General features: G+C 37.0%; 1 protein-coding gene across 1 annotated transcript in view; it reads left to right on the forward strand.

Annotated features, from left to right (window-relative positions):
- The first annotated feature begins 17666 nt into the window (after positions 1–17666).
- CCDC148 (coiled-coil domain containing 148) overlaps positions 17667–18439 on the forward strand; it is a 182288-nt gene continuing 181515 nt past the window's right edge. Inside the window, exon 1 of the mRNA XM_047085875.1 lies at positions 17667–17727. Within this exon, the coding sequence (XP_046941831.1) occupies positions 17667–17727 (61 nt within the window). The remainder of the gene's footprint in view (positions 17728–18439) is intronic.

The following is an 18439-nucleotide window of genomic DNA, read 5'->3' on the forward strand; positions in this document are numbered from 1 at the left end:
ATTTGCTGTCAGGCATAGGGAAGCAGTGATATGTACTATATAGTAGGTCTTAAACTAGGCTAATCATCAACATTCTTAGGGGTTTTTTAAAAAATGTTTATTTATTTATTTTGAGAGAGAGAGAGAGAGAGAGAGAGAGAGAGAGAGAGCATGAGCATGAGAGATAGGGAGAGAGAGAATCCCCAGTAGGGTATCCCCAGAACCCTGATGCAGGGTTTTGATCTCATGAACCGTAAGATCATGACCTGAGCTGAATTGAGAATTGGATGCTTAACCAACTGAGCCACCCAGGTACCCCAGGGAGCTTAAAAAAATTTTTTTTCTAATCTTTATTTATTTTTGAGAGAGAGACAGAGTGTGAACGGTAGAGGGGCAGAGAGAGAGGGAGACACAGAATCCAAGGCAGGCTGCCGGCTCTGAGCTGTCAGCATAGAGCCCAACGCAGGGCTCAAACTCACAAATCATGAAATCATGACCTGTGCTGAAGTCTGATGCTCAACTGACTGGGTGACTGAGCCACCCAGGCGCTCCCCAGGGAGGTTTTTAATTGGTGTGTTCTCCATCTATCTACCTACTTACCTACCTGGTCTCAGAAATCACCAGGAATCATTGGAATTTGGTAAAAGTGTGAAACCAGTGGCTTTAACACCAATTTTTACCCTTTCCTAGAAGTATGCCTTTGGACAAGTTAATTAAGTCCTTTGGGCCTCAGTTTTCTAACCTCTAAAACAGGACTAATAGTAGGTATTCCATGGTGTTATAAAGAGTTATAGGTGCTCTCTTAATAATTGTTAGCTTCTGTTTCCCCCTTCACCCCATTTAATACATAGTTTTTACTCTCGGATGACTCTCACTATAGCTAAAACCAACCAAAAATCCTACTCTAAAATCTAAGCTGAGAGTGTAACTTAACCAATTTAGTATAAAGGGGAGTATACATTAGGAATGAGAGTAAGTAAGACCATACTTTTGCAATTTAAGGCCTTGGGTAAGGCAGCAGTACAGAAAAACGGGGGGTTGGGGGGGGTGGGGAAGGTAATGCAAAGCCTTCTTGTTCAGGATGCCCTTGTTGTTTGGCAAATGGGCATGACCAGAGAGGTGGTGTCTGAGAATGTTCTCTCCCTTTTCATGTGACCCTGTCTTGACAGAGGGCCACCTCACACTCTAGGGGGTCCCTAAGAGGTCAGCAGGAAGCTTCTTTGACCTACAGCAATGTGAGGAGGCTAATACCCATCTTTCTGTGCCATAGGTGTTTAACTGTAACACAGCTCAAGAGAGATAAAGAAAAGCAGGAATCCATTTGGTGTTGGTACTAAAATTGGATAAGACTACAAAGGCAATTTTGCAACCTCTAATTCCTTCTCTTCTAACATGAGTATGTCCCCTCCTCATTCAAAATTTTTCATACCATGTATTTTTGTTTTTTGTTTTTATATTTTTAAGGCTACATATTATTCCCTTGAATAGCAATATATATTGAGTATTATTTAATCAAACCCATAAAGGGAGATTTTTTTTCTTTTAAAGTATTTATTATTATAAATATATTATAACTAATGTCTTCTTTCCTATATGTTTGTGTTTACCTCTGTTTATGTCCTTAGGATGAATTCCTAGAAGCAGAAATATTAGGCTTTCAATACACATTGCCAAATTGATCACCAGAAGCTTCTAATAAGAAGCTTATATTTCTTTGATGTTACATGGAGGTGTCATTTCACTACACCCTTGTTATTACTGTCATTGCTATTTTTAAGATTTTTGTGAATTTTTTAGATAATAATGATAATAGTAATAGTAATAATAATAACAGCTAATGCATGTATAGTGTTTATAATGTGCCAGGCACTGTTCTAACACTTTACATAGTAAGTAGTAGTAGGCCAGAATTCTAAGATGGCCCCAAGACTTCCTGCCCCCCAGTATGCATGCTTTGTTTAATCCCCAGGAGTATGAATATGAGGAGATATTACTCCTGTGATTTTGGTATTTTATATGGCAAAAGGAGTTTGCAGAGGTAATGAGGGTCCCAGATCAGTTGGTCTTACCATAGAGAGGTTATCGAGTGGGTTGATATTATCACATTAGCCCCTTAAATCTGTGTTTAATGGTCAGAAACAGAGAAAGTCAAAGAGATTCAAAGCATGCGAGGGATTTAACATGAGAATGATTATTACTGGTGGTCTTGAAGATGGAGGAAGACACATGGAAAGGAATGAAAGCAATTTCTAGTTGTAGAGAGTGACCACTGGCTGAAAATAAGCAAGGAAATGATGACCTCAGTCCTTTGTTGCAAGTTACTGAATTCAGCCAGCAGTAAGAATGAGCTCGCAAGTGACTTTTGTCCAGACAAGCTGCAGAGAAATTTAGCCTGGTTGATACCTTGATTTCATTCAGCCAAGAACCTAGCCACACCATACTAGACCTCTGAACTACAGATCTGTGAGCTAATAAATGAGTATTGTTTTTAAAAACATGTAGAACACAAAGACCAACTTGAAGAGTCTTCTCCTGGCCAATATGAAGATAATTTGAACATCAAAATAAATAATTATAGTATTAGAGCACCTGGCTGGCTCAGTTGGTAGAGCATGCAACTCTTGATCTCAGGGTTGTAAGTTCGAGCCCCATGTTGGATATAGAGATTACTTAACAATAAAATCTTAAAAAAAAATAATTACAGTAACAGATTATAGCCTACTGAAAAAAATAAACCTATACAGATTTGAGCAAAATAAATATCTAAATTAAATATTTAATGTAGGGATTTTATAGCATTTCAAAGTAAGTCTCTACAAAATACTTACTAATTACAAGTGGAAAAAAGAGTAACTCTATAGTGGAGTACCTTGGTGGATGCTACCTTGATTAAGTGTTCAAAATGAACATCATCAGTAACGGACAAAAGGAAATCAGGTGATCGGACGCAATGAGAAGGACACAAATCTCTTCTGTGACATTCCTGCCACAGACATATAGCCTAATTGTGAAGAAGCATCAGAGAAACTCAAACTGAGGAGCCTTCTACAAAATGACTGGTCTGTGATCTTCAAAAGGATCAAGATCATGAAAGTCAAAGAAAGACTGAGTAGCAATTTCAGACTGAAGAGGCATGACAACTACAGGCAATGCTTAATTCTGAACTAGAGGGTTTTTTTTTTTTACAGCTTTTTAATGTTTATTTTTGACAGAGAGAGACAGAGCATGAGCGGGGGAAGGGCAGCGAGTGAGGGAGACACAACTGAAGCAGGCTCCAGGCTCTGAGTTGTCAGGGAAGAGCCCAGCGCAGGGCTTGTACCCATGAACCATGAGATAATGACCTGAGCTGAAGTCAGATGCTTAACTGAGCCACCCAGGCGCCCCTGAACTGGAGTTTTTTTTTACTAGAAAGGACATTATTGGAACAATTGACAAAACTTGAATGGGGTCTGAAGATTAGTTGACAGTAATGTTTATCAGTGTTACTCTCTTGTTCATAATTATCTTGCAGTTATGGAGGAAAATGTACTTGTTTGTAGGAAAGTTACCCTCAAGTGTCTTCAGGAGTGAAGGGGAATCAGGGCAGCAACTTTCTCTGAAATGGAACCTTCCTTCAGAAACTTTATGCTATTCTTGCAGATTTTCTCTGTCTATGATTTAAATTTTTAATAAATTATTAACTTTTTAAAAAGAAAGTGTTTTTTTCCTCAAATAATTTGCAAATTTATAAAATACAGAGCAAAAAGAGGAAAATAAAAATCCATTCACATTTTTTCTGTTGCACACTGGTGTACAGCTTTTAATCATTTATTAAAGATTCGTGTATATACCTATATATACACACTATTTATAAAATTAAAATTCTTCCTATTTGCATTTTGCTTTAGAACTTTTATATTTATATGTAATCTGTATCTCATTAGTCTTCTACAATATTAATTTTTATGGTGACTTTTTTTGCCTTTGAGCTACATTGTGTTACTATTTGAAATGTTCACATTTGGGGGCAACTGGGTAGCTCAGTCTGTTAAGTGTCTGACTCTTGATTTCAGCTCAGGTTATGATCTCATGGCTCGTGGGATTGAGACCGACATCAGGCTCTGTGCTGACAGTGTGGGCCTGCTTGGGATTCTCTCTCTCCCTTTCTCTCTGTCCCTCTCCCCCTCTCATTCTCTCTCTCTCAAATAAGTAAAACTAAAAAAAATGCAATGTACAGTTTGGTTTTAAAATTAGCTGTGTGCCTCTCATCAAGTTTTTCAGCTCTGTCACCAAGGCAAATTAACCTCAGCTAGCAATTACAAAGATAAAACCTATCTTGGAAGAAGTATGTTACGCAAACTTTAAAGAAGAATAATGCCCGATGTTAATGTACCCTTTCTCTGATAAACACTTCCCCTTGGACAGAACCATCACATCATTTTCTTGACCCAAGGAGACACTATATTGATGAATATTTTACTACCCTCTTCATCTCCACAGCTTCATTTCCAATGACCAACGTCAAATAGTAAATTGTGAATACACCACAATTTGATTCAACCACTGATATTTGAGTAGTTTCTGATTTGGGGCTACTAGAAATAGTGCTGCTATGAACATCCCTATACATATCTTCTGGTGAATGTATGTACACATTTATTTCTGTTGGGTATATGTAGGAGTAGAGTGACTGGGTCATAGTAGCTGAACTGCCAGTGAGTTTTCTAAAGCAGTTGTATCAACACTCCCACCAGCAATGTGCGAACGTTCTGGTTGCTCCACCTTCTTACCAACATTCGATATTTTCTATCTTCTTCATTTTATTTTTTAAAAGTTTTTTTATTTATTTTGAGAGAGAGAGCGAGAGAGAGCACGCATGAGCTGGGAAGGGGCAGAGAGAGAGAGGGAGAGAGAAAATCCTAAGCAAGCTCTATGCTGTCAGCGCAGATCCCACAAACTGAGATCATGACCTGAGCTGGAATCAAGAGTCAGAGGCCTAACCGACTGACCCACCCAGACGCTCCTCTGTCTTTGTCATTTTAGCCACTCTAGTGTGTTTATAGAAGCATTTCATTTTGGTTTTAAATTGTATTTTCTTAATGAATAAAGTTGAACCCTTTCAATATGTTTATTGGCCATTTGGATATCTTTTTTTTTTTGTGGAGTGTCTATTGAGGTATTCTGCCCTGTTTTCTGTTGGGTTCTCTGACTTTTTCTTATTAATTTGTAGGCATTTAAATGTGTCTGTATTCTGGATACAAGTCTTTTATTGAATATATGTATTACAAATATATTTAACCACTCTTTGTGTTGCCTTTTTACTTTCTTAATGGTGTATTTGGATGAACAGAAGTTCTTAATTTTAGTATTTCCCATCTTACTACATTTTCCATTTATGATTAGCTTGTTTTTGGTGAACTATTTAAGAAATCTTTGCCAACTCCAAGGTCATGAATATGTTCTCCTATATAATCTTCTAAAAGCTTCATTTTTTAATCTTTCACATTTGGATCTTCAATACATCTGGAATTGATTTTTGTTAATGTTGGAAGGTAGTCAAGATTCATTTTTTTCCATATGGATATCCAGCTATCCCAGGATCATTTATTGGAGACTGTTCTTTGCACACTACAGTGTGACTCACCTCTGTCATAAATCAGGTGACCTTATATGTTATATATGGATCTGTTTCTTACCTCTCTGTACTGTTCATGGGCCTAGTTATCCATCCTTGTGCCAATAACACATTGTCTTAATTACTATAGTTTCATGATGGATGTTGATACATAGCAGTATAAATCCTCCAGCGTTGTTCTCTTCTTCAAGCTTTCCTTAGCTATCCTTTGTCCTTTGCATTTCTGTACACATTTTAAATCAGCTTGCTAATTTTACCAAAAAATCTTCTAGGATTTCAGTTGAGGTATATAAATTTGGAGGAGTTGACATCTTTACAATATTAAGTGTTTTCTATCATTTAATTAATTTGCTGAGAGTCCCATAACTTATAAGGGGTGAGTTGGAATTCAGTCTTCTGTAGTCTTACTCCAAAGCCCAACACTACTCTACAGTTAATGTATATCTCAATTTTGAGAATGTGCTGTTTTCATATCAATTAAATTTTATTTTATGTATTTATTTTTTAAAGTTTATTTTGAGAGAGAGAGCACATGCATGTGCACAAGTGGGGGAAGGGCAGAGACAGAGGGAGAGAAAGAATCCCAAGCAGGCTCCACGCTGTCAGTATGGGGCTCAAACTTACTGAGATACCATGACCTGAGCTGAAATCAAGAGTCAGACCCTTAACTGACTGAGCGACCCAGGCACCTTCAATTATATTTTAAACAAACCCATGTTGTCGGCAATATTTTCTACAGGACCAGCTTTTAAAATCTCCCATTGCATGGATATCTCATGTATCCCATGTCTTCAATTGCCACTGACAGGTAGTAGTCATATGTTAGTGAATATTTTATTTATTACTGACCATTATATTTTGGACCAAATTCCTTTGATGGTATTTTTAAAGCCAACTGGAAAATCCTATGCAGGCAAATTCTTGTATTGTTGTCCTTGTATTACATGACAATTGGTCCTCTCACCACCCTCTGCTTTACCCTCCTCTTCCACCACCCTAGGCAGAGCTTTTCTTTCACTCTTTTTTTTTTGTTTGTTTTTTTCTTTTATTTTTTTAAAGTAGGCTTCACACCCAGTGTGGAGCCCAATGCGGGGCTTAAACTTACAACCCTGAGATCAAGAGTCGGACGCTTAATGGAATGAGCAACCCAGGTGCCCCTCTTCTTTCACTGTTAAGGGAGAGAAATTTATTTTTCTTCTACCCATCCCACCCACCCTGCCCAGATTTCATAAGACATTACTGGGATTTTCCATACAAAGACTTTCAAATTTATTTAGAGACTATGGATTCCTGTAGAAGGAGAACATGAAAGAGAGGATAGTGGAGGATTTCTTTTTCCTTTTCTGTGTGAAGAACTAGGTTGAAACAAAAATCAAAATAGGAAAAGACTGACATCTCTCACTACACCTTCTGCATTCAGTCCATCTGTTCACATCAGATGTTCCATCTCTCTTCTCCAGAGTGGAGCTGTTCATCCTGAGTTAGTTGCCTCCTGCCAATGGAAATCCCACCACACCTGCCTTAGGGCCCACCTTTGATGCTGGAAAATTACCTGCTCTACCTCCACTGTAATAAAACTTCTAACCACTTCAGTGCAGCTGATCCAAACTGTGAGTTTGACTTTGTAGGGTGGAGGATGCTTTCGTTTTTGACCAAACTCGAGGGAACTAGAAATAGGAAATAGGAAATAGAAAATAGGAATGAACACAATATTTTTCTCTTTCTTTGTTCCTTTTAATGTTCTTTTTCTTTACACTTTCTTCCCCCACTTTAAACTTTATCTTAATTCCTTTAATCTTTTCCTTTCATCCTTTCATTTCTTCATGTCTTTGACTAGAGATCTTTCCTTTACACAAAAATGAATTAATATTTCCCACCCATTATAATTATTTCATCCACTCAAAATGTATTAGTGCTACTGTGTTCCAAGCACTGTCATTGAACATAGTTTTGTAGTCTTTGTTGTTAAAGAATGGTTGATGGCCATTTTTTTATTAAAAATTAAAAAAAAATCTCATGTAACATTTAAAAAGAAAATTCCTCTTCACATGGTTGATCTTTTGTGGAAAAACTATTTATCCTGGAGTATTGAAAACCCACAGATACATTCTTCTGTGTTATTTTTTGATAATTAAATTAAGGTTCCGATTTTTGTTTTCTTTCCCCTTCCAGAATCACCTACACACTTTACCTACTCTCTTTCAGCTATGTTGAACTGTAAATGAAACTCTATTGGAGTTGGAAAATTTTCTAGCTGTGATTTTCTCATGCTATTATTGAAAAGCAACAACAGTATTATTTTCTAGTATTTTATCCTGTGCCTGTATTGATGGGTACTTTTCTGGAAGAATTTTTATACTCCTTTATATGAAAAGGCATCAAAACTTCTTGGGTGCTTCATATTTTCCCTTTCTGTATCAGTCGGGAATTTTGTTTGGCCAAAAGTTATAAAACCTGCTTTGCAGAAGCTTGGGATTTATCTTTCTCATAACAATAAGCCCAGACAGAAGTAGTCCACAGCTGTTGCAGCACATTCTTGCTATCATCAGTGTCCCAAGCTCCCTTTGGCTTTCTTCTCTGGGATAGTTAGTATACATTTTTCATCCTAATCCTCACTACATAGTCACAGATGGCTTCTCCATGTCCAGTTTCACATCCACATCTCCAGGCTAAGAGAAAGGAGGGAAGGACAGGGAAGAAGGGGTGGTGCTCATATGAAAAGACAAATCTTATCCCCAAATTCCCAGCAGACCTCTGTCTGCTTAAATCCCATTGGCTAGAACTGTGTCACATGGTCACTTAGCGTCTCAGGGATATCAAGGAAGGCCAATCTTTTAATCCTGAACAAAAGTGGGTTCTGCTAGGAAAGAAAAAAAGGGAGAATGGATATTAGCACCAAGCTATGTCTGCCACAATTTTAAAATTAAGATGACACAATTTCCTCAGCAGTAATAGTAGAAAGCACATCAAAAATCCATTTAATTGTTGAACTCTATAACCTTGCTTGTGGCCTTGATGTTAATAGTCTTTTAATGAACAAACTTGTAATCAAAAGAATGAGCAGTGCATTTGTGACCATTAATTAAAATGTAAAAATACTGTATTTTGAATCATTTTGTTAGAGAAAATGTCAGAAGAAATTTCTTGTACAAGGCACAACAAATTTGTATGGAAATTATTTGCTTATATTCAAAATTAGAGATAAAGTTAACTGGATGTTTCAGGCTGCGCTTCACAGGGTTGTTACAACATGGGAGTGTCAAGGTCCTTTGGCAGCAGTCCAAGTGGTAGCAGGTGCAGAAATGGGTGGGGTTGGGTCATTAGGCTCTGGAGCTCTCACTGGCAGAACCCACTGGATAATCATTTATAAACCCAAATGTAATTGTATTAACTCTACAATAGATAATATAATTATTTAGAAATAAGATCTTTGGGAGTTATGTTTATTACTCTTAATTATATATATATATATATATATATATATATATATATATATATATATGCATTCTCTTTGTAAAAAAGCAAAGATTTCATTACAGATAATCAGAGTCCCCTTTGAAACCAACCTCCAGTTGCATTCTAGTTTGGTCTATTTGTATATTCTTTAGACTTTTTTCCTTTGTAGAATGCATGTGTGTGGGGGGTGTTTGTGCAATACAGTGTATGTGTCTTTGCAGGTTTATGTAATGGTATCATATGGTAAATATCATGGTAAAATTTGCTTTTTTCATTGAACAGTATATTGTTGGAGATAAGACCAGATAATTTGTGTGTACTTTGCAAAGAATGGCCTTCTTACCCAAACTCTTGGAGAGGTAAGATGACACAAATGTGTTATGTGCTGTGATTGGCAGCTGAATAGCTGATCAAGGGACACCTTCAACTATAAGTTAACATGAACTTACAATCAGTGCTGAAACTCACCAAGATAAAGTAGGACTTCTTGACATACACCTCAATGCACTGACCATTTTGGTTTGGAGTTTTGTTTTTGATAATAACTTTCATCTCATACAAGTGAGCCTAGATTTTAAAAATTGGAAAAGAGGATGTAAAAACTATGTGCTTGCCTCTAATAGCACCATGCCTTAGGAACAGGCTCATGATCTGTAATGCAATCACTTGATGCTTTTTCAGCAAATACCTGTTGAGTGTCTAGTATATGACCTACACTATTTTAGGCCCTCTGGAAAAATAGAGATGATCAGCTAAAGGCCTTGCTTTTATAGACCATACATCCTAGTTGTAGAAGTGAACGATAAGCAAATAAATAAATGAATACATAGTATAATGCCACATAGTTAAGTGCTATGAAGGGAAATAATTAGATTGAGGATATAAAGAGTGATTGAGGGTGTAAGGGGCTACTTCAGAGAAGATGCCTCGGGCAGGTCTCTCTGCAGAGCCTGAGTAACTCTATATCCCTTAGTCTAGTCTTTAATAGATATTCAATAAACATTGAATAAATGAATAACTGCATCAGCTGGGATATACAAAAGTACAATAGTAGCACAAGAGAAGAGATAAATAATCTCTACCTGTATTGAGAAGCTCCAGTAAGATGCTTAAAATGAGACTGAACCGTATGTAGGCATTGGCCAGAGAGGCAGGGGTGGAGAAAGGCATTCCAAGCATAGGTAACAGGATACGCAAAGGTAAGGAGATGTGAAAGAGCACCGTCAATTTCCTATTGCTAAATAACAAATCACTACTAATTTAGTGGCTTAAACAACACATATTTATTATCTTATAATTCTGGAGGTCATAGGTGCATAATAGGTCCCACTGGGTTAAAATCAAGGTTTCAGTAGGGCCGCATGCCTTCTGGAGGCTCTACAGAAGAATCCATTTCCTTGCCTTTTCCAGCTTCTAAGAGTTGCCTGCATTCCTTGAGTCTGGCCCCACTCCCCCATCTTCAAAGCTAGAAGAGTAGCATCTTCAAAACCATCTTCTCTCTGACTTCTGCTTTTCACCTCACATCTCCTCCTCTGACTATGACACTCCTGCCTTCCTCTTTGCAGGACACTTGTGATTACATTGGGCCCACCTGGGTAATCTCTATAGCTAAAGTTAACTGATTAGCTGCAACCTTATTTCTCCTTAGCCACATATCATATCATATTAAAAGGTGCTGAGGATTAGGATGAGGACATTTTTGGGGAGGTCATTGTTCTGTCTACCACAGTATTGTGTATTCAGGGATCTTCAAATGATTTGAGAATGCTGAAGTGTAGTGTGCATATAGGGTAATGGGTAAGGAAGAGGCTAATAGAGAAGAGCTAGATTTAAAAGGTCATTGTCAGCTATACAGAATTTGAACCTTGTCTGGAAAGCCAAAAGAAAGCATTTGGTAGATCAGAAATATTGGGGGTTTTGAGGCATCACACATTCAGGCACTTGTGTGATGGTAGCTAGGGCCAGGAGAACGGATAAAATGCTACAGCAAAAATTGACATGAGATTTGGAGGTGGTGAATTATATGATACTCCCCTATTGACAGAAACATTAAGGGTAAAAGGCATGGGGGAAAGCAGATAAGCTTCTAACTTCAAGTCCAGATATATAGGATGAGGAACTGGATTCCCAAATTGTATCAGAAGAAGGTTGACAAAGTATCCAGTTTAAGCATGTCCAAAGTGGCAAGTCAAGAAGGGCAAGTGGTGAATCTTTTCACAACAGAGGATCACTTTTAATACTCTTCTTTGATGGGTTGCACATTTATGGAAAAAATTGGGGACAAAATAGTGTTTCTTCACAAATAATGTAGGGGTACCTGGGTGGCTCAGTCGGTTGGACGTCTGACTCTTGATTTCAGCTCAGGTCATGATCCCAGGGTCTTAGGATCATTGGGCTCTGTGTTGAGCATGAAGCCTGTTTAGATTTTCTCTCTCTCCCTCCCTCTGCCCCTCTCCCCTGCTCATGCATGTGCACTCTCTCTCTCTCTCTCATAAATAAATATGAATAAATAAATAATTACCTAATTTCCCCAAAGCTTGAAACTGTTGTTATGGCTTCAGGTCAGAATTTCTGAGGCTATAAATGTGAGCTTTGTGAATTTATCTATTCCCTTATTTCCTCAATGTCTGGAAATTTTCCTCATCCCCCACCCTTTGTTTTTACTATGTACTGTTTTAAACTAGGTACATATGCAATTTCTCCTGTGCTTTTGAAATGATTAAAACAGCTTTGAAGATGTAGCAGGAATAAAAGCGTGAGAGGCTCCCCTCAAGTTACTTCTACTCTCTGTGGAACTCTAAAGTCCTTCAGAAACTTCTAGGTTCCTTGCTTCAATTAATTGTGTTCTTTCTGCTTTACTCTGCTCCCCAGTCTTTTATTGAAAAGCATATGGGATAAGTAGATTTTTATTTTAATCATTTTCATTACTGAGGTTGATTTAGACTCTCCTCTTTGAGATATTATAGACATAAAAATAGGGATAAACAGAAAGGTTGATTGTATGTAGAATTTGCTTCAGAAGCAAATTTATATGAATTGTGAAAAAGGCAGATATTTTGTACATTTCCTTTGTCTGATTATGGATTTTTTTTTTTGCAGTAAAAGGGTAAAATATTAAAAAAAAATTTTTTTCTTAACATTTATTTTTGAGACAGAGAGAGACAGAGCATGGATGGGGAGAACTATATATGTATCATGATTGCATTTGCTTTTTTTTTTAATGTTTATTTATTTTTGAGAAAGTGAGAGACAGCAGGGGGTGGGGAGAGAGAGAGAGAGAGAGAGAGAGAGAGAGAGAGAGAGAGAGAGAGAATCCGAAGCAGACTCCAGGCTCTTAGCTGTCAGCACGGAGTCTGATGTGGGCCTTTATCTCATGAAGTTCTGATCATGACCTGAGTCCAAATCAAGAGTTGGGCCCTTAACTGAGTGAATCATCCAGATGCCCCAACCAGTACTTTAACAATTGAAAGAAGAGTTTAATATATTTATTCCTCATACAGCATTAAAAAATAACCTTGTGAGTATTTTAATGCTAACATTTTCAAGTTCTATAAAATTCTACAAATGTATTTAACATATCCTATTTTTTAATAGAAAGACTAGTGAGAAATAAGTCAATTCAGTATTAGTATGGAAAATTATACTCATATATACAAGTTCACAACTTAAAGGATTCTTGATGTCATAAAATCCAGTTTCTTTTTTGACTGGTAAAATATAGAAATTGTGGTATCTTTTCCCCTAATATATAGTGAAATAACTATTGCCCCTGCTCAGTATTTTTTAAAATGTATATTTCTTCTTCGTGTAAAAAATATTTTCTAGATTCTGCTCAAACAAAAAGAAGAAACCAAAATCAACTATAATCCTGCTATCCCCAAATTGCCACTATTAAATATTTGGTACACAGAATTAGAATTATTTTTCTCTATTTAAATTTTATTTCCTTTAATAAGCCTTTGTGGGTGTTTTTAGGGTATGAGTGCTACACACTTCTTGTACAGTGTCCTCCTAGGGATTTTGTTTTTATTTGTTTAGTTGTAGTTGCTCTTTTGAGTCTGAGCTTTTCCATTATGTTTGAATTGAATATGAGATATTTATTATGTAACTGAACACTTTATTTAAATATTTTTATTAACCTTTATAGATTCGCTCTTGGTTCCATTAGTTTTTCCAGGACAATATTTTTATTTGATGCTAACTACAATATAAAATGTTTCATAATGGAAGTAATATGCACCATTCTGCTTAGAATTTAAAAGGGAATTCTGCATGCTAGAGAAATATTGCTTAAACTTAGGCCAAAGTATTTGAATTAACGTTTGAAATGTCATGAGATCTTTCATATGAAAAAGATTATAATTTGATGCTACATCCAAGATATTTTTCCACGTTGGTGTTGTCCTCACACTGTTTGGCCTGGCAGAAGCCCTATCAATTTTGAAAACTTACCCTCACAGGATGATTGGCTAATCTACATATCTATACAGTTAGACAGTTTAGAGTTCACAAATTATCCATGCATTGTACAATTTTAAGCCTAAGTACAACTGACATTTTCTTCCTTAGTGTATTGAAAGAGATTTTCTTAGCAAAGAGAGGAATACAAATTTTCACACTGTAAAAAGATTACCTTGTTATATAAATGATCTCTTTGCTATTTTTTTCTCATCTCTAGAGAAGCTTACCTACCCCATAGAGACTAGTTGAGGTCATGGATTTTTTTTTTTTGAGTTTAGATTCTCTATCAAGTCTGTAAAAATTAACTTTATATTAAAATCTTGATTCAATCCTGTAGCTACCGCAAAGCTATCATTACATTATATATCAAAACGTTCTTCCTACACTCTAAGAATCTTCTCATAGAAACATATTACTGGAAAATATTTTCAGTAATTGAATAGCTGTAAAATGTTTAACATTTTGATAATACTCATGAGCAATTTCTAAAATGTCACGTAATGTGAACATGAAATAATTTCTAAAACTGAAAGCTTTAAAATTATTTAACATGGAAAATTCTGTTCAAGTGGCCATTACTCAGCCAAAAGCATCTTAATGGCCAGCTGAAGTAGCCACTTTGAATTTCACTAGTAAGCATAAAGTTGAAATGGCCTAGATGACATATGCTTGTTTGGGAATCAGAGGCTGCTTGTTTTAGTACAGCTTCATAATCCCTTATCTGAAGTCTGTGGTGCCAGATGTAGTGTCAATTTTTCAGATTTTTAGAGCTGTGATATAGAGCATCTGCCCTATATTCCTTAAGACCGATGGTATCTGGGTAGCACCCCATACATAAACATATTGACACTGTTGCACAAATGCATGAATGTCCACATTAAATAGAATAAACTTCAGTCTGGGTCAAATTTGCCGCCAAATGATTTCAGCTCAGATTGGATTTGGCCACAATAGTGATTATGAAATAAACCTTCATTTTCAGAGATTTTTGTGTTATGAGTATGATTTAGGACTTGAAGTTCTCTGTGATTTTGGTCATTTTTCTGGGCTGCCAACCATCTCATGCTAAAATGAGAAGTTGGACGAGCTAAATTTTATGCAAACCTAAACCTTTCAGATTCTGAATCTGAATGTTTATTTAATCCACTGATATAAAAAACACTATAACTAAATCAGTTTTATATTATCTCACTTTAATAATTATTTAGTTCAGAGGTCCTCAACATCCCTGAAAGGTAAGTAGTAAGTAACTATGATTTATATATAAATATTAAAGAATATAGGTCAAGAAGTGTTTTGGATTCATCTTCTGTACAGTTGCAACCAAACTAGATTTCAAGTTCATGAAGGCAGAGTAGTATTTTTTTTTTGCAATTTTAATTTCCAGAATGTATTCTTTAAAAAAAATGTTTTTTAATGTTTATTTACTTTTGAGACAGAGAGAGACAGCATGAGTGGGGGAGGGGCAGAGAGAGAGAGGGAGACACAGAATCCGAAGCAGGCTCCAGGCTCTGAGCTGTTAGCACAGAGCCCAATGCGGGGCTCAAACCCACAAACTGTGAGATCATGACCTGAGCCGAAGTCGGACGCTTAGCCGACCAAGCCACCCAGGCGCCCCCAGAATATATTATAAGTTTCTTATGGTCATAATTAATATTTGAACCATGTAGAAATGGTGAGAAATGTTTGGACTTCATGACTTTTCTCTGAACATCAGGAGGAACAAATTAACCAATGTTAGATCAAAGTAACCTAAAGGGAGTCTGCAAAACCCCACTTTGATTCACAGCCTCGATCCTGCAATCTAAATCCCAAGACAAATGAGTCGTAAATCTGAGGGGGCTGGGCTCCCCACTGAGGAAAACCTAAAGTGAATCAATTAAAGAATTGGCGAGGTCTCTCCAAGATGGGGATAGTCAGCTCAGACGGGTGGGATATTGAGATGAAGACCAGAGGTGAGATGTGGTAGGCAGAGCTCACAGACAGGTTGCTAAGTGCAGCATCCATTTGTTTTGGACACTCACTTTATTTGTGCAGTACCTTTGTTAAGAAAAAAGGGGAAAAAAGATGTACTTGATTATCTTTGGGCATGGAATGCTTTTTAGTTTTCCATGTTTTCTGCAGTCCCTATGATTTTCACTCTCTCATTGACCCGATGGCCTCTGAGGGCATGTAAATGTGCCATTTCTTCCTGTAGGCTATGCTATTAAGGCAGACTTATAAAAAAATGAAAGTTTTTTGTTAGAAGAAAGAGGGTATAGTATGAACTAAGGAATTATTATCGCAGCCCTTCTGGGGTCTAGAAGACATTGAGCTACTACTGCCAGCTACCTTTCATTGTTTTTCTCAAATGATATTTATTGAGCATTTACTACCTGTGCTAGATACCAGGAATAAAATCAGAAGTAAGACACACACAGGCCACAAGTTTGTGGAGGAGGACAGATATTGAATCAGTAAACATGCAGATGTGAAGACTGATACAAATTATTATGGAAAGGAAGGAATGGGATGAGAGAGAAACAAGGCATCCTCCCTTAGTTAGACGGAGAAGTCTGGTTAAGTCTCTCTGAGGAAGAACAACATGTTGGTGTAGCCGAAGGCTGAGTAGGAACCAACCAGGTAAAAAGAGGAAAAAAATGTCTGTAAGGTAGAGAGGACAGCAAGTGGGAAGACCTTGAGGCAAAATAAACATGGTATGTTTGAGAAATAGAAAGACCAGTGTGGTTGGAATGTGGGATGAGGTAAGAATGGGGAGATGACCAAGGACAAGGTCTTGGAGGGCCTTATAAGCCTCTTGAAGAAGTTTGGGCACTATTTTAAAGAGTAAATGGGAAGCCATTGAAGGGACTCAGCAGGGTCAGACTAGAGTTTTTAAAGGGGTTGGTCAGGCTGCTGTTTGAAGAATGGACTATAAGGGTACAAAGTGGAACTGCTGCTGCCATCAGGCGGGTGGTGATGGTGGCTTGAGGCAGTACAGGTTGATAGATTGGATGTGCAATACCTTCCCCCCAAAAAGAAGAATCCTAACATAAGTTGTAGGTGTCAGTAGAAACCAGACTATAGAGAGGATTGTCAGTGTTACTGAGGGCTTGAAACAAGGATTCCTTGTAGAAGTTACACACTGGAGTTCATCCCTATATTCCAAAAGCTAGTGGGCAATCACCATGATTCTTGGGAACTTGGCAGTTTCCAAAAGTCATGTATGTGTACTACTTTCTCTTCCATTTAGCAAGGTTAGTTTTGCAAAAGCTACTAGATGTGAGTAGTTCAACCTAGTGGATATGGAACAAAATTTGTGAAAAATGGATACTGTTACTTAAGAACCACTTTACTAGTCTGTAGCCCCAGAGGTGCCCTAAAAAAGATGTCAGTTCAGTTCAGTGCTATTGCAGGTTGGGTTCTCAGGAAGGAGACACTGAGGCAGAGCTTAGGGTGCTGTGTATTCATTAGGCATCCAAACCTGTGAAAGGAAGAAGCAGCAGCAGGATTGGGCAGATGAAAAAGTCAGTTTCAATGTAGGTCCGATAAAGTCTGGGTCAACCCTGTCAGGATCTCTGGATCAAATATTGCCCATCAGGGTGACCCACACTGGGCCCAACCTGGTGGGGCTTTATAGTTCTGCCTTGCTCAGTCATTGGGTATAGGCTGCCCCAGCAATGGTGTACCTTTGGACGAGGTGGCTCTCTGAAACTGAGTCTAACCCTGAAGGAAGTGACAGCTGGGCATCAAGTGCTTTCTAGAAATAGACGGCACATCCTAGTGTCTGCTACAAATGCTGATTTGTTTAATGTTACTAGTGAGTCATTTGGCTAACTGCTTTATTCTTTAATTTATGTAGCTTCTTTTTCCTAGGAACTCAGGATAAAGCTTACACAATTTTTAAATCACAAAATATCAGTCACTAAGGCAATCCAAGAGAAAGGGATTAAAATGTTGGAGGTTCAAAGGAGAGATCAAGAACAGGAAAAGCATAGAGGGAAAAAACTAATGGAAGGAAGCTTCTCGAGGGTGTTGAAGTAAATTTTAGCTAAATACAAAGAGTTCTGGCACCCAGTCCTGGGCCTTGTTTTAAAAAACAGTATGATTAACCCATCTTTAAAAACATTTGGAAAATAACACTGAAATTTAGCTGTCTTTTTTTTTTTTGACAGATATGGAGGACCTGAATAAAAGAGACCAGCCATTCATGATGATTGAGAAAAATGATAGCCCAGGTATTTTTTTCTACTTCTTTATCTGTTTTACGATTTATGGTGGATGATGCATGATGTAAAGTTGGAATGTTGATTTTCAAAATTTTAATGGAAAGCTCATTATTTGGTCATATTAAAGGTTTCTCCAGTTCCTTGCAATGCATGCTTTAATCTTTTCCAATAGTGATCAAGGTAACCATACTTTCTTTTACTGTGCTTGTCCTTAAATCACTTGAAGCCTACTTAAAGTCATGAGATTCATGATATAATTAATTAATCTCAATTACTTTACATTACACAGTTTACTTATTCATATAATTGAGGCAAAAGTGCATTTTTTTTGTTTGGATTACTCAGATTATTATATTTTATGCTACTTGGCCTATGAATACCTCCTACCTATTTTACTTTATCAAAACAGTTAATATCATACTAAACTAGGACACTTTATGTATTTGGATGGAGATTGGCTGCTTGGTCATTTATATCATTTTATTCCTATTTGGCCCATTAAAATTTTAGGTTTTGTTTTCAATTTTTTTCAAATTTAATTGAAATTATTTCAATTTTTCTGTTAGAAATGCAGCTATGACTTAAAAAAATCTACTTAATTTCATTCATAAGATGAAACTTAAATATTCACCATTGATGCCTAAAACTTTTTCATTTTTTTTTAATGTTCATTTATTTTTGAGAGAGACGGAGACAGAGTGTGAGTGGGTTAGGGGCAGAG

The sequence above is a fragment of the Lynx rufus genome, unplaced genomic scaffold (assembly GCF_022079265.1).
Source record: "Lynx rufus isolate CCGP_SWC_20201006 ecotype Redwood Valley unplaced genomic scaffold, mLynRuf1.p SCAF_2, whole genome shotgun sequence".
Lineage (NCBI taxonomy): Eukaryota > Metazoa > Chordata > Mammalia > Carnivora > Felidae > Lynx > Lynx rufus.